Genomic DNA, 16571 nt, shown 5'->3' with positions numbered 1-16571 from the left:
AAAGCCTGATGCCCCTTCCCCAAGTCAGCCCTCTTGCAGGTCTCTCCTCTTGTGGGTCTCCAGTGCCGAAATCATGTGCCGATGTGGTTTCATGTGTCCCTGACCGACTGCCAACTGCTTTCTGGACAAGATCCAGTTTGATAATAACATCTTTGAAATGTGATCCCCATACTGAGAAATGTCAAATCCCTGCTACAGCTGTTACCAATGCAAAAACCTACATAGGTGTACACACGTGGGTGCCCATGGAGGCGAAGCTTCTCTGGCTACACTTCACCCACATTTCACATCACCAAATGCGTCCTTGAGTCCTAAGATATCCACAGTGTGGACTCCATCTATCACCATGTTGACTCCCTTTAGAAAAAAGAATCAAAGAAGGTGCCCAGGACTGGCCCAGCCCATTCCGTGTGAAATGGCCAGGACTGGATGAACAGGACTTCCACCTTCCTTGTTCTGGACACCCATCTCCCGTTCACTTCATCTCTGATCCCATCAATCTTCACAAAGGTCATTACTCAAACTGAGCTTAGGGCCAAGTCCCAGGTGCAGATTTTGGGCGTAACAAAACCATTAGGAAGACAGAATGTGATGTATTCACAACTTCTTGGCCCACTTGGCCCTAGGAGAGGCCAGCACTGAGCTTCCAAGTTTGATAATAACATCCAAGGTCCTCCAGGTGGGATTCTGTGCAAAGGTCCAGGAGAGAGTAGGGAAGGAGAGCTATGCTTTGACAGGAGAGGTGGATGGGGGAGATCATGGAAAGAAGGGTAGTTTCCTGAGGCTGGGCAGAATGGGCATGGGGTGGCAGGGACCAGTGCCCCACAAGCCTACTTGTCAGCAGGGAGGGGTATTCTGAACCCTTTGAGAGCACCATGGCTGAACCCCAGCACCAGTTCACACAGGGTCAACCTTGCAGAGGATGAACAAAAGGAGCAGGAGATACCTGACTTTTGTTACCACCGAGGCCCAAATCCTGGGCAATGTTAGAGGAATAGGAGGGGACCCAAGAAGCAACTGAGATTTAATTTCCAACTACCCAACAAGGGATCAGAGTAAATCTAACTCCCAAGAAATAAAGGCATGTGATGTTGTATTTTATTGTCATTCATAAAACTGATTCCCATGTCTGTGGTCACAATATGAACTGCCCCCTTCCCAATGCTGTACTGTTGATTTTAAGGACTCAAGAATATTGCTTTGTATTTATTCATGTTTAATTTTTTTCCTCTGGCCCATCAAAGCAGCCTCCTGATTTATGGACATCCTAATTGTCAGTCATTTTATAAGCTCTTCCTCCAAGGTTCATGGAACCTGCAATTTGAGCCGTCTCATTCCAGTCCTTAATAACAGCCAAGGGCCAGGGGCAAGGCTCGGAGTGCGGGCAGCAGCCTACCCCTTAGCTCCCTCTGGGCTTTCATTAAGTACAGTGCTAGCCATCCCGTGTACCTCTGCCTTGTTTGTTAGGATATATTGTCACATGCCTAGTTGAAACCCAAACGCATTCTGTCTACTACATGTTTTCAATCTATTAGTACAGGGACTCTTTCAGATGAGAAAAACATAGTAGGAGAGAAGGACATGTGGTCCCCACTGCCTTGCCAAAGGGCCTGTCAAATCTGGTCAAACCCTATCCAATTCATCACCAAAGATCAGGGCCCCTCCCCCACCCCACATGTCCCAACGTCCCTGCCCTGGTCTCCCTAGAGATTTATGCATCAGAGTTTATAATCTGACATAAGTAGGAGGAAGGCGAAGAAAAACTGGAGGCCAGACCACTGTTGAACTTTTTTTTTCTTTTTTTTCAAATTAACAAGTCTACAGAAAACCTTCATTGAATCTGGGCACATAATATAAATTATGATCACGTGCATAAAAAACCTGGCACTAAATATGGCCTTTTGGGATCATTCATATAAAAAATACGTATTAAAATCTGCACCAGAGCACAGTGCAGGAGCTGACTGATAATTCTAATGGCAGCAGCCTCAAGGCAGGATTGGTCTGTGGATGCTGGGAGCCTGGGGCCTCAGCCTCTAGCCTCTGAGGTGAGCCCCACAGGAACACGGTCAGCTCCAAACAGAAGTCAGAGGCACATCTCTGAAGGTAGGACCTCTGTGAGCACCAAAATGCCACACACCTGGCATGAAACAAAAACGGTGCTGGGAAGAAGTGCAGGAGAGAAGCCCCTTGTCCCTGGGCCCCAATCACAATTCCAGGACACTCACTCTCTGGGAGACCAATCACCTTAACTTCAGAGCAACTTTTGCAATTTCCATATATGTTTTTTCCAATTCTCACTCAAAGTCACAATTAGCCTGATCTGAAGGGTTGAGTTCTTACGTCATTTTCTGCAGGCCAAGATCTTGCTATTCCTCCCTGAACAACCACTACCACAGGGAAGCACAGCACGACTGACTCAATCTAGTTCAGTCTTAGACCCAAAGTAACCTAGCGATTCCAGCCCAGAAGATACACTTCGTAGGCAAAGTGATGAAGAGCAGCACGGTGGACACTGAATGACCCCTGAGCTGTGACCTTGCCAAAGCCCTGAATACCTTTGCACAAAGCAACTGAAGCCCAGAGAGAGGCAGGGTCCATATTGGACGTCTGTCTCCAAGGATGTAGACATGTTCCTCTGTACACAGGGCCTGTCACTCTGGCTGAACAGGCCTGGGACTTTTGTGCAGTGGCTTGTACATTCACTGGGTCCATGCGCTACCCAACTGTGGCTCCGTGGAAAGTGGCAACTGTCCCTGACTCAGGTGTTGCCAAATAGTCTGGCTCCACAGATGGGATACACACACAGGGACTGGACAGAGGTGCAGGGTGCATAGGGGAGAGAATTAGGAGAGGCAATTCAGAGGAAAATCACCATGGGCTCTAAGGAGCCTGCAGGGACAGCCGGGCTTCTATAATTTCCAGGCTCCAGGCTATCAAAAGGGCTGGAAGTCCTTCCTGTCATTCTAGTGGATTCTACAAAGGGAAAGAGACACCCTACTAATTTCTATCCAGAAGCAGAGTGGTTTTTCTCAGTTGCCTTCAGGGTGGGCTTTTTCTTCCCAGTCCCTAACTTGATTGTCTTGCTGCAGGGTGATCTGACACTTTTCCTCGACTGTGACTATAAGTAAAAGGAGAGATGAAGGACAAAAGTGTCTGGATCATAATTTAGGCAAAAAGCCAGGAGCCACACAACGCTGCTAATGAGGGACTTTCTCCCCCAAGCAGCATATTTCAGGACACGAGTGCTGACTAAGAGACAGGAGACCTCCATATTAATGGGCCCTGACACCAATTACTACCATGTCCTATGTGCCCAAGACAATAGGTGGGCACTGTGCCTAGCTGACGGCTCATCAGGTTAGGAGGCCACCCAGCAGCTCCTGCAGTCTTGGGACATTTTGTGTGGAACAAGACATTTTAAAGTGACCTGACAACACCCTCTAGTGGAAACCACACATAAAACAAGGACTCTTGTCCAGTCTGCCTTCTTCTGATGGCACAGCAGTTTTCAGGATTCTTCATAACAGGGAAAAACAAAACAAACAAAACAGATCACCTTTAAGAACATTATAATCATATAAAAAGACAGGAGCTCACAGCCCATGCTCAGTACCCGCCCCGCCAAGTTCACATTTGCTTCTTAGGACTTTGGCGTTCTAAGAAAAAGGGCCGTGCTGTGCGGGTGCTGCCGGTCCCCTCAGAGTTTGGGCAGACTGCCCACTGGAGCCAGGATGATGCCAAAGACATAGAAGAGCCCCAGCAGGAGGTTGAGCTTGGCCGTTCTCTGGGGCAGCTTGTTGAAGGCCTGGCTGCGGAACTGCCTCTCGAGAGAAAAGGCCATGGGAATGGTGAGCAGGGGCAGCGCCAGGCTGATGCTGCAGCGTGTGGCCAGGATGCTGAAGATCAGGTAGGGCAGGAAGAGCAGCGTGTTGTAGAGCACGTAGGAGAAGGTGGGGCCGATGAGGATGGCCAGCGTGACGATGCCCGCCTCCCGGTCGGATTCCATGTCCCTGGTGTTGTTGGAATGGAGGATGGCCTCGGTGCTGAGGGCCAGGGGGATGGCGTAGACCAGAGGGAAAATCGCCAGGGACCCAACCTGGACAGCATAGGCAAACATCACGGCTAGTGGGCCGAAAGTGATGAGGATGACAAGGTCCCCCAGTGCCACATACTTGAATCCAATTCCTGCAGCCAAGAAAATCCAGAGAAGTATGTGAGATTGAGGAGGGGGTGGACAGGCTGCTCATGAGGCAGGGAGGGCCACAGCTGGCCAGATGCTCAATTTTATTTTTTAATATTTACTTAGTTGTAGATGAACACACAGTATCTTTTTTTTTTAGGTGGTGTTGAGAATTGAACCCAGTGCCTCACACTTGTGAGGCAAGCAGTTTACCACTGAGCTACAGCCTCAGCCCTGAGATGCTCAATTCTTAAGCATCTTAAGACTATGGGCAGTTGCAATTCCCCAGAGCAAAATGTGACTCATTTCCAATGACACAGGCACAGAGAGAATTCCAAGTTAGTTTCAGAGTCCAGCTTGGGGACACACCCAAGTCTGCCCTCTTACTGTTCCCCAAGACAAAGTTCTGCACCTAAGGACACCAGGCTCCCAGTAAGTACAGTTCAAGAGAAGAGCCCAAGGAGGACCTAAGCTGTCTCACAGTCCAGTTCTTTGGTTTCTATCAGCCTCTCCAACTCCCACCAGGCACTGAGTTCAGTCCTGCACTGATGCAGGAAGTCTATCCCAGCCTCCGACGTCCCCCTTCCTTTCCCCACAATCTCCAGAGACTTCTTCTGCCTTTAAAACTCCCAGTGAATCACAGTGACATTTCAAGGCCCCTAAACTTCCGCATCAATGTTCACCACAAAATGAATAAAGCAGCAAGGCCACCAGCTTCCCCTGCCTGGTCCCAGGAAGTTAAAACTAAGTCATGGTTCCATGGCTCCGCCCACCTCCCACTTTGAAGCTGACCTCCCAGACTTGTCTTTTTTTTTTTTTGTAGTTGTAGATGGACCACGTGCCTTTATTTTATTTGTTTATTTTTATGTGTTGCTGAGGATCTAACCCAGTGCCCCACAAGTGCATGGCAAGTGCTCTGCCACTGAGCCCCAGCCCCTCACCCACTTCTTTTAACCTACCCACCCTCCACTCCTCCATCCCCAGTGCCACGCTCTATCCCAGCTCTCTCCATTCCCAGGTCCAAATCATGGCCACTTCATGTCCCCACCGCCACAACCTCCTAGGGGGCTTCCAATCTTATAATGCCCCCACCTAATCTCCACACTGCAGTCCCAGTGACCCTTTAAAAACACGAGCCTGCCCACCCCCCGCTTCTCCCAACACACACCTTACACCCCTTCAGCCTGGCCTCTGGTGAAATCCCTCCTTCCTGCTCTCACATGCCTCTTCTTTCTGCCTGGCAACCCCTTCACACTTCTCAGACTTTAAGAACATTCCTTAAGATAGCCTCCCATGATCCCCCAAGCCACATCTTGTGAACACACCTGCCACATGCCACTTCCAAGTGTCACACATCACATCTCCAATTATATCTCACACCTCCAATTATATCATCTCTGTCTTCCCAGCAGATTGTCGGTTCCGAGGACAGGGCCTGTGCCTGTTCCAGCTCACTCCCTGTGCTGGGCACCAGGGCTGAACTGAACCCAGAGCTGCAGTCACAAGCACAGAGCACGGCACAAAAAACATCCTGCTCCACTGAGACCCGTGAAGCCTGGAGCGGGTGACAGCTGCCCACAGGAAGAGGCGATCCACACCCCCAGGAGCCTAGAACACCTCCAGGAGCCTAGAACACCTCCAGGAGCCTAGAACACCTCCAGACTAACCAGCTATGGGTGTGGCCTCAGGGTCACTGGGTAATCAATGACACTTTAAAGGGTCAAAGTGGTAAGTGACGATGGTTTCCAGAGGATCGACAACCACGGAAGCCACAGATCAGACCCCTAATTTCACCCTCATAGAAGAACCTGTGCTGGTGCTAACTGACCATCCTCAGGTCTTCAAAATGCAGCAACCCAGAGGCACCACAGGCGTGGCCCCGAGCTCTCCAGCATCAGCAGCTAACTCCCTGCCCCAAGCCGAGGGGTAACAAATAACTTGATCCTCTAAGGACATGTCCTCCGGAGGGTTCCTTCAAGCAGAGCCCCAGGCCCAGGCCTGAGTTAGTAAGCTGCTGTCTCGGCAATCTCACATGTCTGGGGACTCTTCTGCCAAGAAGACCCAGACAGGAGCACGCCCCGCCGGGCCTCGCTTCTCGCCTCTTTCCTCACCCCTGAGCCCAGGTTGCGTTTCTGACTGTGGGAGAAAATGCAACAGCAGTGCAATGGCCTTGACCTTCAGCTGGATCTTCGGAGAACACTCCTCAGGGAAACCTGTGACCTACTTAAACAGGCCCTCCACGGAAGCCAAGCACAGCCCACTCCCCGAGGTCACCCGACACGTTGGAGCATGGGAGGCCTGACCAGGGCCCGATCAGAGATTCCCCACGGGAAGTTTCTCCCAGGCCTTCGCAGCCCTCCTGGCACCATCTTCTGATGACCCAGCACCATGAATGCCAGCCAGGGCTCTACTCAGCAGCCACAGTTACCTGCTCAGACATGAGTCAAAGGTAGGCAAGGATGCGAGGCCCCCGGAACTCTCGCGTGGAACTGAGAGTGGTGGGAACGCGCAGGACAACCTCAGAAAAGAGCTTGGAGTTCTCACAGAATCAACATCACCCGCCCTGAGCCCTAGCGGGTCCCTTTCGAGGCACTTATCCAGGAGAAACGAAAGCAAATACCCACAAAGATTGAGCATGAACCTGCAGTCCCAACGCCAGAACCCGGGAACTGCCAGAGGCCCTGATCGGAGGACAGACCCAGACTGTGGTAGGCTCATGGCTGGAACAGCACAGCACTGCAGGGAGCCACCACCAGTCACAACCAGAGCTCTGAAACCTCACGCTGGGCAAAAGCCAGACCTCGAGTTCACACTGAAGCACGAGGCCAAGACACGCATGGTCCTCAGGGAATGGCACCTGCACGGTACTCTACACCAGTGGGACAGAGTGGCACTGCAGGAGAGCCCAGCAAGCTTCTGGGGTAACGCAAATGTTCTGCCTCACGATAAGGGCGTGGGATATGCAGCTGCACACACAGGTCAAGATCACCAAACTGCAACTCTGCAGAGCTGTGCCTTTCATTGCAAGTCAACTAGACATCAAAAAACCAATGTTTAAAACAGGTAAGTCAGACCATGTCATCACTCAGTGTCTTCAAAGGGTCCCCACTTGTTCATTTGGTGAGAGTTTTTAATTAAGCACCACATGCTAGCGCCATGCTGGGCACTGAGGGTGAGAACAAAAAGATGCACCCTCTCGGGGAAAGGATCAGCCCAGTAAGTATTTTACATGCACATTGGAAAGTAATATGTGCTGTGCCGAAAAATAAAGCAGAGAAGAGCCACAGGGACGACACTGGGGTAGAGGGACTGCATGGGGAAGGTGGATGATTTCAACAAGGTAGAAGGCAAGGCCTACAAAGAACCTGGTGTTTGAGCAAACGGTGGAGGAGGTGAGGTAGATAGAGAAGAGCGTTCCCAACTGGAGAACAGCACCTGCAAAGGTCCTGAGGCAGGCAATGGCTGGCAGGTTCCAGGCTCACAAGGAAGGCAGGGTGACTGGCTCAGAGTGGGCAGGAGGAACGGAGGAGGAGGAGGCAGGTCCAAATGAGGCGGGCCACACTGAAGAGCTCCCAGCAGAGGACTAACTAAGGGCCATATGTTAACAGCTCCTCTGGCTGCTCATCTGGGAACACCAGAAAGACCCAGGGCAGATGCAAAAAAACCAGTTAGGAGCCTGCCACAATCGTCCAGGGAGAGGTGATCTTGGTGATGGTAGGAAGTTGGCAGGGAGTGGCTGGGGGTCAGTGGTAGAGGACTGGCACAGGATGTACCAACCTCTGGGTTCCACACACAGAGTGGGGATTGCAGGAGGTGGGATGAGCGGGTGAGGGGCAGCTGTGGGAAAAGCTGTGGGTTTAGCAGGCATCATTGGGGAGATCAGAATTTGACCTCAGACATGTTAAGCTTGAGATATCTGAGACCTCTAGGGTTGCTAAGAAGTGGATATGGGCTGGTGTAGCTCACTGGTAGCACCAGGCCACACATGAGGCCAGTTCAACCCCAGGCACCCTCCCTTGCCAAAAAAAAAAAAAGGTTGGAGCATGACAGTTGCCAGGTTACTAGATGGTATATGAAGTCATGAGACCGGCTAAAGTCACCGAGGAAGTAAGCGGAGATAGGCCTGGGCCGGGAAGTTGGTGAATCGCTAGCAGTCAGGAGAGCAGACGAAGAACTCTGAGCCCAGCATCTCATTCTCCTCTGGACCACACTGGCCTTTTGGAAGATCCTATACACTGTGAAGCTCCCTCCCACCCAGGACATTCGCACTTGCCGGCCTGTCAGCCCTGAAACGATCACTGCAATCAGACTCCAATTCTGGCCTCCTCCTTAGGCTTCAAGTCTTTGCTTAAATGTCACCTGCTCCAAGGAAGTGCTACAGCTTAGATAAATGTCCCCCCAAAAGCACGGGTGTTATAGGTTTGGTTTCTAGCCCATAGTGTACTGGCAGGTGGGAAATCTTTAAGAGGTGAGACCTTGTGGGAGGTTTTTCAGTCCCTGGGAACTTGTCCTTGAAGGGAATCTTGGGTGCCCAGCCCCTTCATCTTGTTCTCTTTCCTTCTTGGCCATGAGGTAAAGAGGTTTCCTTTGCCACACAAAGGAAAGTACATCCCACCAAGATGTACTGTCTCACCACAGGCCAAAAAGCAATGGGCCAACCAACCATTGCCTGAAACTTCCAAAACTGTAGGGCCAAAATAAACATTTCTTCTTTTTCAGTTGGTTATTTCAGGTATTTTTTTACAGTAACAGAAAGCTAACTAATACCAAGGGCCTCTTCCCTTCACTATTACTATCTTATACTCTTTCATAGCTTTCTATTGATTTCCTTTATTGAATGTTTTAAATTGCCCAAAATTTAAAACTGACTGCCAGTACACCATGGTCTCTTGGCTTTTCTCCTACTTCTCTAGATGCTTATTCTCAGTCCCCTTTACCTTGTCCTTCTTATCTCCTCCACCTCTTAAATTGGGCTCAGTCCTGGTTTTCTTCTCTTTTCTACCAACACTGCCCCCTTTCATGATCTCGCTCAGTTCTACATCTTCACCTAAAGGCCAATGACTTCCAAGTACCTTCATCTCTAACCAGATCTCATTTCTGAACTTGACCTCTCTATAAATCCAACTATCGATTTGACATCTGTCAGGAGATTGACTTTGGATATCTTAATGGCAGTTAGAGCTCCAATCTCCTGATCCCCCCTAATCTATTCTAGCCTTGCCTTTCTCCATCTCACATGTTATCAACTTTATCTCCCAGTTGCTCAGGCTAAAACTTTTGAGTTATGCTTAATTTCTGTTTTTCTCAACCTCACACCCAACCCATCAGCAAACCCTGCCTAGCTTCATAATGTGTCAGAATCGCTCCCCACCACCACCACCCTGACCGAAGGCAAGATCCAAACATCCTGCATCGATTACTCAAGAGCTTTCTGCTTAGTCTTCCCTCTTTTACCCTTGGCCTACTCCCCTTCATCCATTTTCATTACCTTAGTCAGAGAGTCTTTTAAAACATGTAGTCACATCATATCACTCATTTACTCAAAAACCTGCAATGGTTCCTCCACTTGAATAAAGTCCAGTGGCCTAAAAAGCCCATTTAATCTGTGACTCCCTCCCCTCCCCAAACCCCTTCCACCAACTGGACTCCATACTGTTCTTCAAACTCTTCGGGCCCACTCCTGCCTGCAGGAACTTTGGACTTGCTGTTCCCTTCTCCTAGAATGCTGTTCCCCCAGATATCTGTGTAGCCAACTCCCTCACCTCTTACCTGCTTCAGTCTAAGATGGGACCTTTTTGATGAAGCTCACCCTAAACAAACTACTTAAAATAGTAACTTGGGTGCCCCTTCTCTGCTCTACTTTTCCACCACTAAATCACTTTATCACCTCTCATATCATGGGCTGCAAAACAACACTACAACACTCAGTCAATGATGAACCAAAACCAAATATGGAAAGATGGTCTTATAGGATTAAAATGGATTAAGAAAACAAAAGAAGATTAAATAGCCCATAGTCCCAGTTGAGGCAGGATAGAAAGTTCCAAGGCAGCTTCAGCAACTTAGAAAGAGCCTGTCTCAATAAAATAAAATAAAATAAAATAAAAGGACTAGGGAATGTAGCTCAATGGGAGCATCTATGGGTTCAATCCCCAGTACTGGGAGTGGGGGTACAATTTTACCATTATTTTTAAGAGTACACTCTTCAATGTATTAAAGGAATGTTTACTATAAGATAGCATGCTGGATCATGCCAGCAGCAGCCTTGTGTGTCTCATGTCTACCATATCTCTTGACTGCATCAAGAGGCCATATGAGCGACTGACCTTACCATCTAGGTTTGTATAAGTATACTCTATTATGGCATTCCCACAAGGGCAAAACTGCTTAATGATACATTTGTCAGAATGTATCCCTGCCATTTAGAAATACATAACTGTACAATAGGTGTAGGGTGACCAACAAAAGCCCACTTCTAGGGAACCCCCTTAGTCCTGAGCAAAACAGAATGCTGATCAATCTATTTTTACTTTCTCTCTCCAATATAAAAAGTTCCAGAAGGGCAGGGATCTGTGCCTACTAGGTGTACATAGACTAGTACATAGCACATAACAGGTGCTCAATAAATATGCCCAACCCTACTGTCTGTCCATCACCTTAATCAGCCTGCTATGAGATGTCACCTAACAAGCTAGCTGGAAGTTATTAGCTATATAATTTTGAGCTCTACAGATTTAATTCCACAATTCGAAACTGTGGCATTATAGAATACTGCTCAACAAAATGAAAACTAGATACAAAATGTCCATACATCTATGAGAGTCAAGCCCACTATCCAAGCCAGGATCTTCACAATTTACTGTTCTCAAAACATTCATGAACCACACATTACAGATTTCAGATAAAGTAGCCTAATTCCTTATGTCAACAATTCCTATGCAAAGCAGCAGTTTCCAGTACATGCAACTGAGACCAGCAACACAGGAAACAGGCCAATTCTTACCTCCTGTGTAGAGAAAAGAGCCAGATAGGCCTCCAAAGTAGATGAGAGCTAAGTGCTCCAGTTTCAGAGAGGACAGGCAGTAGAGGCAAGCGGCACAGACACAACCTAGGGTGTAGAGGAAGACTCCAAACCGAACAACATCCTGGGGCTCCAAGATGCGGTCCACCAGGGTCCTGTCATCACTCTTTTTGTGGTCAATGCCCTTGGAAAAGTCATAGTAAGTGTTGACCAAATTGCCGGCCCCGTGCACAGCCAGGACAGCCACGGCACAACCCACCAACAGCCTAGGGTCCAGGACGCCCTGGGATCTGTATGCGAGGGCACTGCCCAGGGCCACCGGGGTGAGCGAGGCACTGAAGCTCCAGGGCCTCAGCGCCAGCACGTAGGAGGCGCACTTCTGCCTCCAGGAGCGCTGGGGTGGCCTGTCCTGCTCGGGCCAGTCGTTCCCCAGCGGGTCGCGGTCGCCGGCCTTGGCCGTCTCTCCCGTCTGGATGTTAATCTTCTCCCCCGGGGCCTGCAACGCAGCCATGGAGGCTGCACGTGGCTAAAATCAATCCTAAGGGCGAGCCACTCGCAGTTACCGCCCGGAGGCGAGGACAGGCGGGACTACCGGGCCTGACCTTTCTTGGGTTCTACCCGGGGCAGGACTGAGTGGCAGTGGGGCTGGGGGCAGCAACCAGCGGGACTTGCCCTCCTCGAGGCCCGGTGGCGCCGCCCCGACCACCCGCCAGTAGGCGAGGCCTATCTCCGGCCCCCGCCCGGGGCTAGAGCTCAAGACCCCGCCTCGGCCTCCTCCCGCGAGCCGCCGGGGCCGCCATCTTGTGCGCCGGCCTCAGGAGGCCCGCCCGGAAACCGAGGCCGCGGCGTGCGCAGGGCCGGGCCGGACCGAGCCGAGGGGAGCCGAGCCGAGCCGAGCCGAGGCGCGCAGGAGGGTGGGGCCGGGCCCCGCTGCTACCCCGGATCCGCGGCTTCTCCGGCGCACCCCGCCCTGCTGCTTCCCGACTGCTGCGAACAGCTTCATTTAGCGTCCCGAGACCCCAAGGCGCGGGGCTTTGCGATTTAGCGGGCACTTTCGCTCATTCATATAGGATTCGCTAATTTACTCCTGCAACAATTCACTGGGCTCTTGTGAGCAGACACTATTCCGGTTATGCCGCGTGTCTGCCTGGTGGAAATACAGAGGCTGCTTGACTTGCGATGGGAACGGCTGTCCCAATGAATCCATCCTACGTTGAAAATCTTGTGCATCGAAAACACACTCAGTAATACACCTAGCCTGTGAATCGTAGCCTTGCCACGTTAAACATGCTCAAAAACACCTTCGCCCACAGTTAGGCAAAATGGTCTAACATAAAATGGTTTTTATGATGAAGTGTTGACTAGCTCATGTTATGCATTTATTTTGGATGGAACCCAGGAGTGCTATATGACTAACCTACATCCCCAGCCTTTTTCTTTATTAATTGTTAAGTTTTTATTTTGAGGAAGGATCCATACTAAGTTGCTGGAACTGGCCTCGAACTTGGCAATCCTGCCTCAGCCTCCCTAGTCATGAGGTTTACAGGTGTACACCACCATGCCAGGCCAGTATTTCCTCTAATTTATTAAATACAGGAAATGGAAAACTGTGGTTGTATGGTGTGCTTCTGCACCACAGTAAAGCTGAAAAAATATAAATCAAACTACTGAAAACTGAGGACTGTTTTTTACTTTTTCCCAACTTTTCATTCAGTCACATTTATTGGCAGCTGGCAATCTGCCAGGGTGGGAATATTTACACCAGGCAAATCAGCAAATGCTTGATAACTGTTAAGTCGCCAAGACTTGAGAAAGTGGCAAAGAAAAAGTTAATAAGGCAGATAAAACTTAAGTGTGTCTGCTCTGTAGTATTATATTGTGAATGACACCAAAGATTTGAAGAATCATTTTTCTATCCAATTCAGCAGTTTCTCATGGCTCATGGCCTTGCCACACTAGCGAGGTCCTGACCTATCTATTGATTAGCCCACTTACCCTTTCTGATTAACATTAAAAAAAAATATCAACCAGCATTCGTGTCAGAACTATACTCATTGGTTAACTGCAACCACAGGGAAGATACATATTATCAAAGAAAGTACACTGTGAAAACTAGCAATATGGAATTTACAATAAAGAATATCGTACACATGTTATTTGTAAAAATGAGCGCTACACATAATTTATATCAGTGTAAGTTATAATGCATATATATAGCATACAAGTATATAGGACTAACTACATAATTTGCAGTGCCCAATGCAAATTAAAACATGGGATCCTTTATTCAAAAATCATTTAAGAATTCCAAACCAGGCCAGTTGTGTAGTGCACACCCGGTAATCCCAGCAACTTGGGAGCTGGAGGCAGAAAGAGCACCAGTTCCAGGTCAGCCTCAGCAACCTTGTCTTAAAATAAAAAAAAATAAAGGGCTGGGGAGGTGGCTTAGTGGGAGAGCGCCCCTGGATTCAATATTCAGTACCCCCCCGCCCCCCACCAAGAGAGGTGTAAGCTAATTCCTTTTTGCTATTCTTTTTTTTTTTTCAAATAATTTTTAAAATGATGTTCTTTGATTTTTTTTTTTTTACTTACTAGTTCTTTTAGTTAAAACTTGACATGGTTTCTCGAGGATGATCTCGTGATTTCAGGAAGTGAGAAAATCTAAAAACATTTCCAAATGCACACTAAATTTAACAAAAATCACGAACCACTAAATAGAGCTAGCCCTGGGGCTGTACATCTGCTGCTGCAGTAATTAGAGGGCGCGTGTGACGCTCACACCCTCTCCTCAAGAATCACAGGGAGAGCGGTCGCGAACCCCCGCCACGGATCTTAGCCACCAGCTGACTCCACACCGCCACTGCCCCAAGCAGAGGGGAATCAGAGTAGCGATGCACCGGAAGTGTGCGTGGAAGTGATAGACATCAACTCACCACCGATTGGTTCTCCCGAGTGAATCTAAACCATCTTTCGCCTGCCACTGGCCGCGTGGTTTGTCTATTTGAACAGTCCCCGCCCCCTGGGGAAGCCGGGTCCTGAAGCTTCACTTCTCCTTCATCACTATTGGTGTGTGCTTCCGTCTGTTTTGTTTTTACGCCTTGCGATTGGTCTTTAGGGCTGGAAGGCCGCCCTCTCTCCCTCCCGGCGTAGAGGACAGCGGGGAAGGCGGGTGGTGGGGCCGGGGGCCTGAGGCGGCGGTACGGGCGCTGGCGGCTGCAGCTGGGCCCTTGGCCGAAGCCGGGCGGTGAGTCTGGGGCCTGGCACCGACCCCTACGAGGCGGCGGAATGTCCAGACTCACCGCCAGCCTGGTCCGTGGGGGGGGAGTCCGGGGAAGCCGCGCGTCTGGAACGTGGAGTCGCCTCAGTACCGGCCCCACGACTGGGACGCCACCTGACCCCCACCCCGCGAGGCGGTGCCCGTCCCCCCGGGTCCCCCAGGAGACCCCAGACCCTTCAGCCCGCCGTGCGTGCCAGGCGCCGAGAAGGCCGGCCGTCAGTGAGCTCCGGCCCCGCCGCGGCGCCTTGGGGTCTCCTTCCCGGTCGCAATCACCGGTTCCTCTGAGCCGCCCGCGAAGGGTGGACCCCGCCTCGGGGGCGCCGGCCTCACTGCAGCGTCGCGCACGCCTCCCGGGCTGAGCTGGGTGCCGAGCTGGGTGCCTTCCTGGGGCCGTCCTCGGCGTCAGCCTTCCAACGGGAACTCCCTTAAGCCCTGGAGTACCAGGAACCCTGGGGCGTTGGACTTGAGTACTTGCACTGAGTTCAGCCCGGAGCAAAGGCCTGGGGGCCTGGGACCCTAAAAAGACACACTCCATCTTTCCTGGGAAGAGAAATTCCTTGTCGTCTTCCTTCCTTGTACACACACACACACACACACACTCTCTCTCTCTCTCTCTCTCTCTCTCTCTCTCTCTCTCTCTCTCTCTCTACCCGGGATCCTTAGGTTTCCTCTCCCCTAAGAGGAGGCGGTTTTTTCTACGGTGTTTTTCTCAGCATTGTAGTATTTGAAAAGTGTTCACCAGTTATTCTTGGTTTTCTACTGTGCCTCGCAGATTGATTCAAAAATGATCATTTTGTGACCCGCATGGTGGAACACACTTGTATTCTTAGCTACTGAAGAGGCTGAGGCCAGAGAATCGCAAGATCCAGGCCAGCCTGGGCAACTTAATGAAACAGTCTCAAGAAGTCTGGGGATGTAGCTCAGTGGTAAATGCCCACGGATTCAACCCCCAGTGCACAAAAAAAAGAGAGAGAAACGGATTTTCTCATGTAATCCAGGCATACTTGAGATAGGTCTGTGTTACTCTGATAGCAGTCAGGACTGAGCCCCTTTATGGCCACTTTATTGTGGTTGTCTGACTTTTTATTTCCCCTAGATTGTAAGCTCATCAAGGGAAGGAATAGTACATAATTGAGGAATGAATGATCTTAAGAATTAATGTGAAGTAGGGTCATCCATTATCTGTAGGGGATTAGTTTCAGGACCCCCCTCCCCACACACAACTGAAATACCAAAATCTTGAGATGTCCAGGTCCCTCATATAAAATGGCATAGTTCTTGAATATAATCGACACACTGCCTTTTTGATATACTTTAAATCCTCTCTAGGTTACTTATAATATTTAATACAATGTAAATGCTGTATAAATAGTTGTTATACTGTATTGTTTAGTGAATAATGGCAAGAAACAAAGTCCTATACGTTCAGTAGAGGGTTTTTCCTGAAGATTTTCTGTTGGTTGGATCCCCAGAGGTAGAACCCATGGATGTGGCCAGCAGACTATATTGTAATTCTGGTGGTTTCGTTGGTGTTTTTTGTGGTACTGGGAATTGACCTCAGACCCTTGTGCACTCTAGGCAAGCATTCTACCACTCAGCTACATCCACAGCCTTTTAAATTTTATTTTTAGACAGTGTCTCACTAAGTTGTGCAAACTGACTTCCACTTGCAATCCTCCTGCCTCAACCTCCTGAGTAGCCAGGATTACAGGTGTGTGCCACCACATGGAGCATTGAGCACTTCATGTGTTATTGTGTCCGCCCCCCCCCCTCAGTTCTTGGGCCTTACTGGCCTTGCATTTGATAGGTAAGCACTCTACCACTGGACATACTCCAGCTCTGACTGTACTAGTATTATATAAAACTGTGCTGGCCACTGCAATAACCAGCAGTCTCACATGGCTAGAGAACACTTGAAATGTAACCCAAATCAAGAGACCCTTTTTCAAAATAAAACGGTTTGTAGCTCAGTGGTAGAGCACCCCTGGGTTCAAACCCCAGTGTAGGGGGAATTTTTTTTTTTTAAAAAAAAGCATGTATAGATAGATTAATTTCACCTCTTTTTGGCCTTTTCAAATAGAGCTACTAGC

The 16571-nt window shown here is 49.6% G+C and overlaps 2 protein-coding genes across 2 annotated transcripts in view; one reads left to right on the top strand and one right to left on the bottom strand.

The window, feature by feature from the left end:
• Nucleotides 1–3555: 3555 nt before the first annotated feature.
• On the bottom strand, nucleotides 3556–12051 carry Ubiad1 (UbiA prenyltransferase domain containing 1). Its single transcript, XM_005317452.5, has 2 exons — nucleotides 11187–12051; nucleotides 3556–4188 (listed from the first exon to the last, which is right to left on the bottom strand). Exons 1-2 carry the CDS (start codon nucleotides 11713–11715, stop codon nucleotides 3701–3703), a joined length of 1017 nt encoding a protein of 338 aa, XP_005317509.1. The 5' UTR covers nucleotides 11716–12051; the 3' UTR covers nucleotides 3556–3700.
• Nucleotides 12052–14302: 2251 nt separating this feature from the next.
• The window catches only part of Mtor (mechanistic target of rapamycin kinase), a 123897-nt gene continuing 121628 nt past the window's right edge, over nucleotides 14303–16571 (top strand). Inside the window, exon 1 of the mRNA XM_005317451.5 lies at nucleotides 14303–14448. The gene's annotated coding sequence lies outside the window, so the exon portion shown is untranslated. The remainder of the gene's footprint in view (nucleotides 14449–16571) is intronic.

This window comes from Ictidomys tridecemlineatus, chromosome 11 (assembly GCF_052094955.1).
Source record: "Ictidomys tridecemlineatus isolate mIctTri1 chromosome 11, mIctTri1.hap1, whole genome shotgun sequence".
NCBI classification, from domain to species: domain Eukaryota; kingdom Metazoa; phylum Chordata; class Mammalia; order Rodentia; family Sciuridae; genus Ictidomys; species Ictidomys tridecemlineatus.
Note: the sequence above shows the minus strand (reverse complement) of the source record. Positions and strands in the feature narration are given on the sequence as shown.

Excerpts from the sequence above, each read along its gene's own strand:
- Ubiad1 (XM_005317452.5), bottom strand. The coding sequence starts at position 11,715 with ATGGCTGCGTTGCAGGCCCCGGGGGAGAAGATTAACATCCAGACGGGA. Across the intron at positions 4,189-11,186 it reads CTCTTTTCTCTACACAGGAG|GAATTGGATTCAAGTATGTG; the intron begins GTAAGAATTGGC and ends TCTTGGCTGCAG.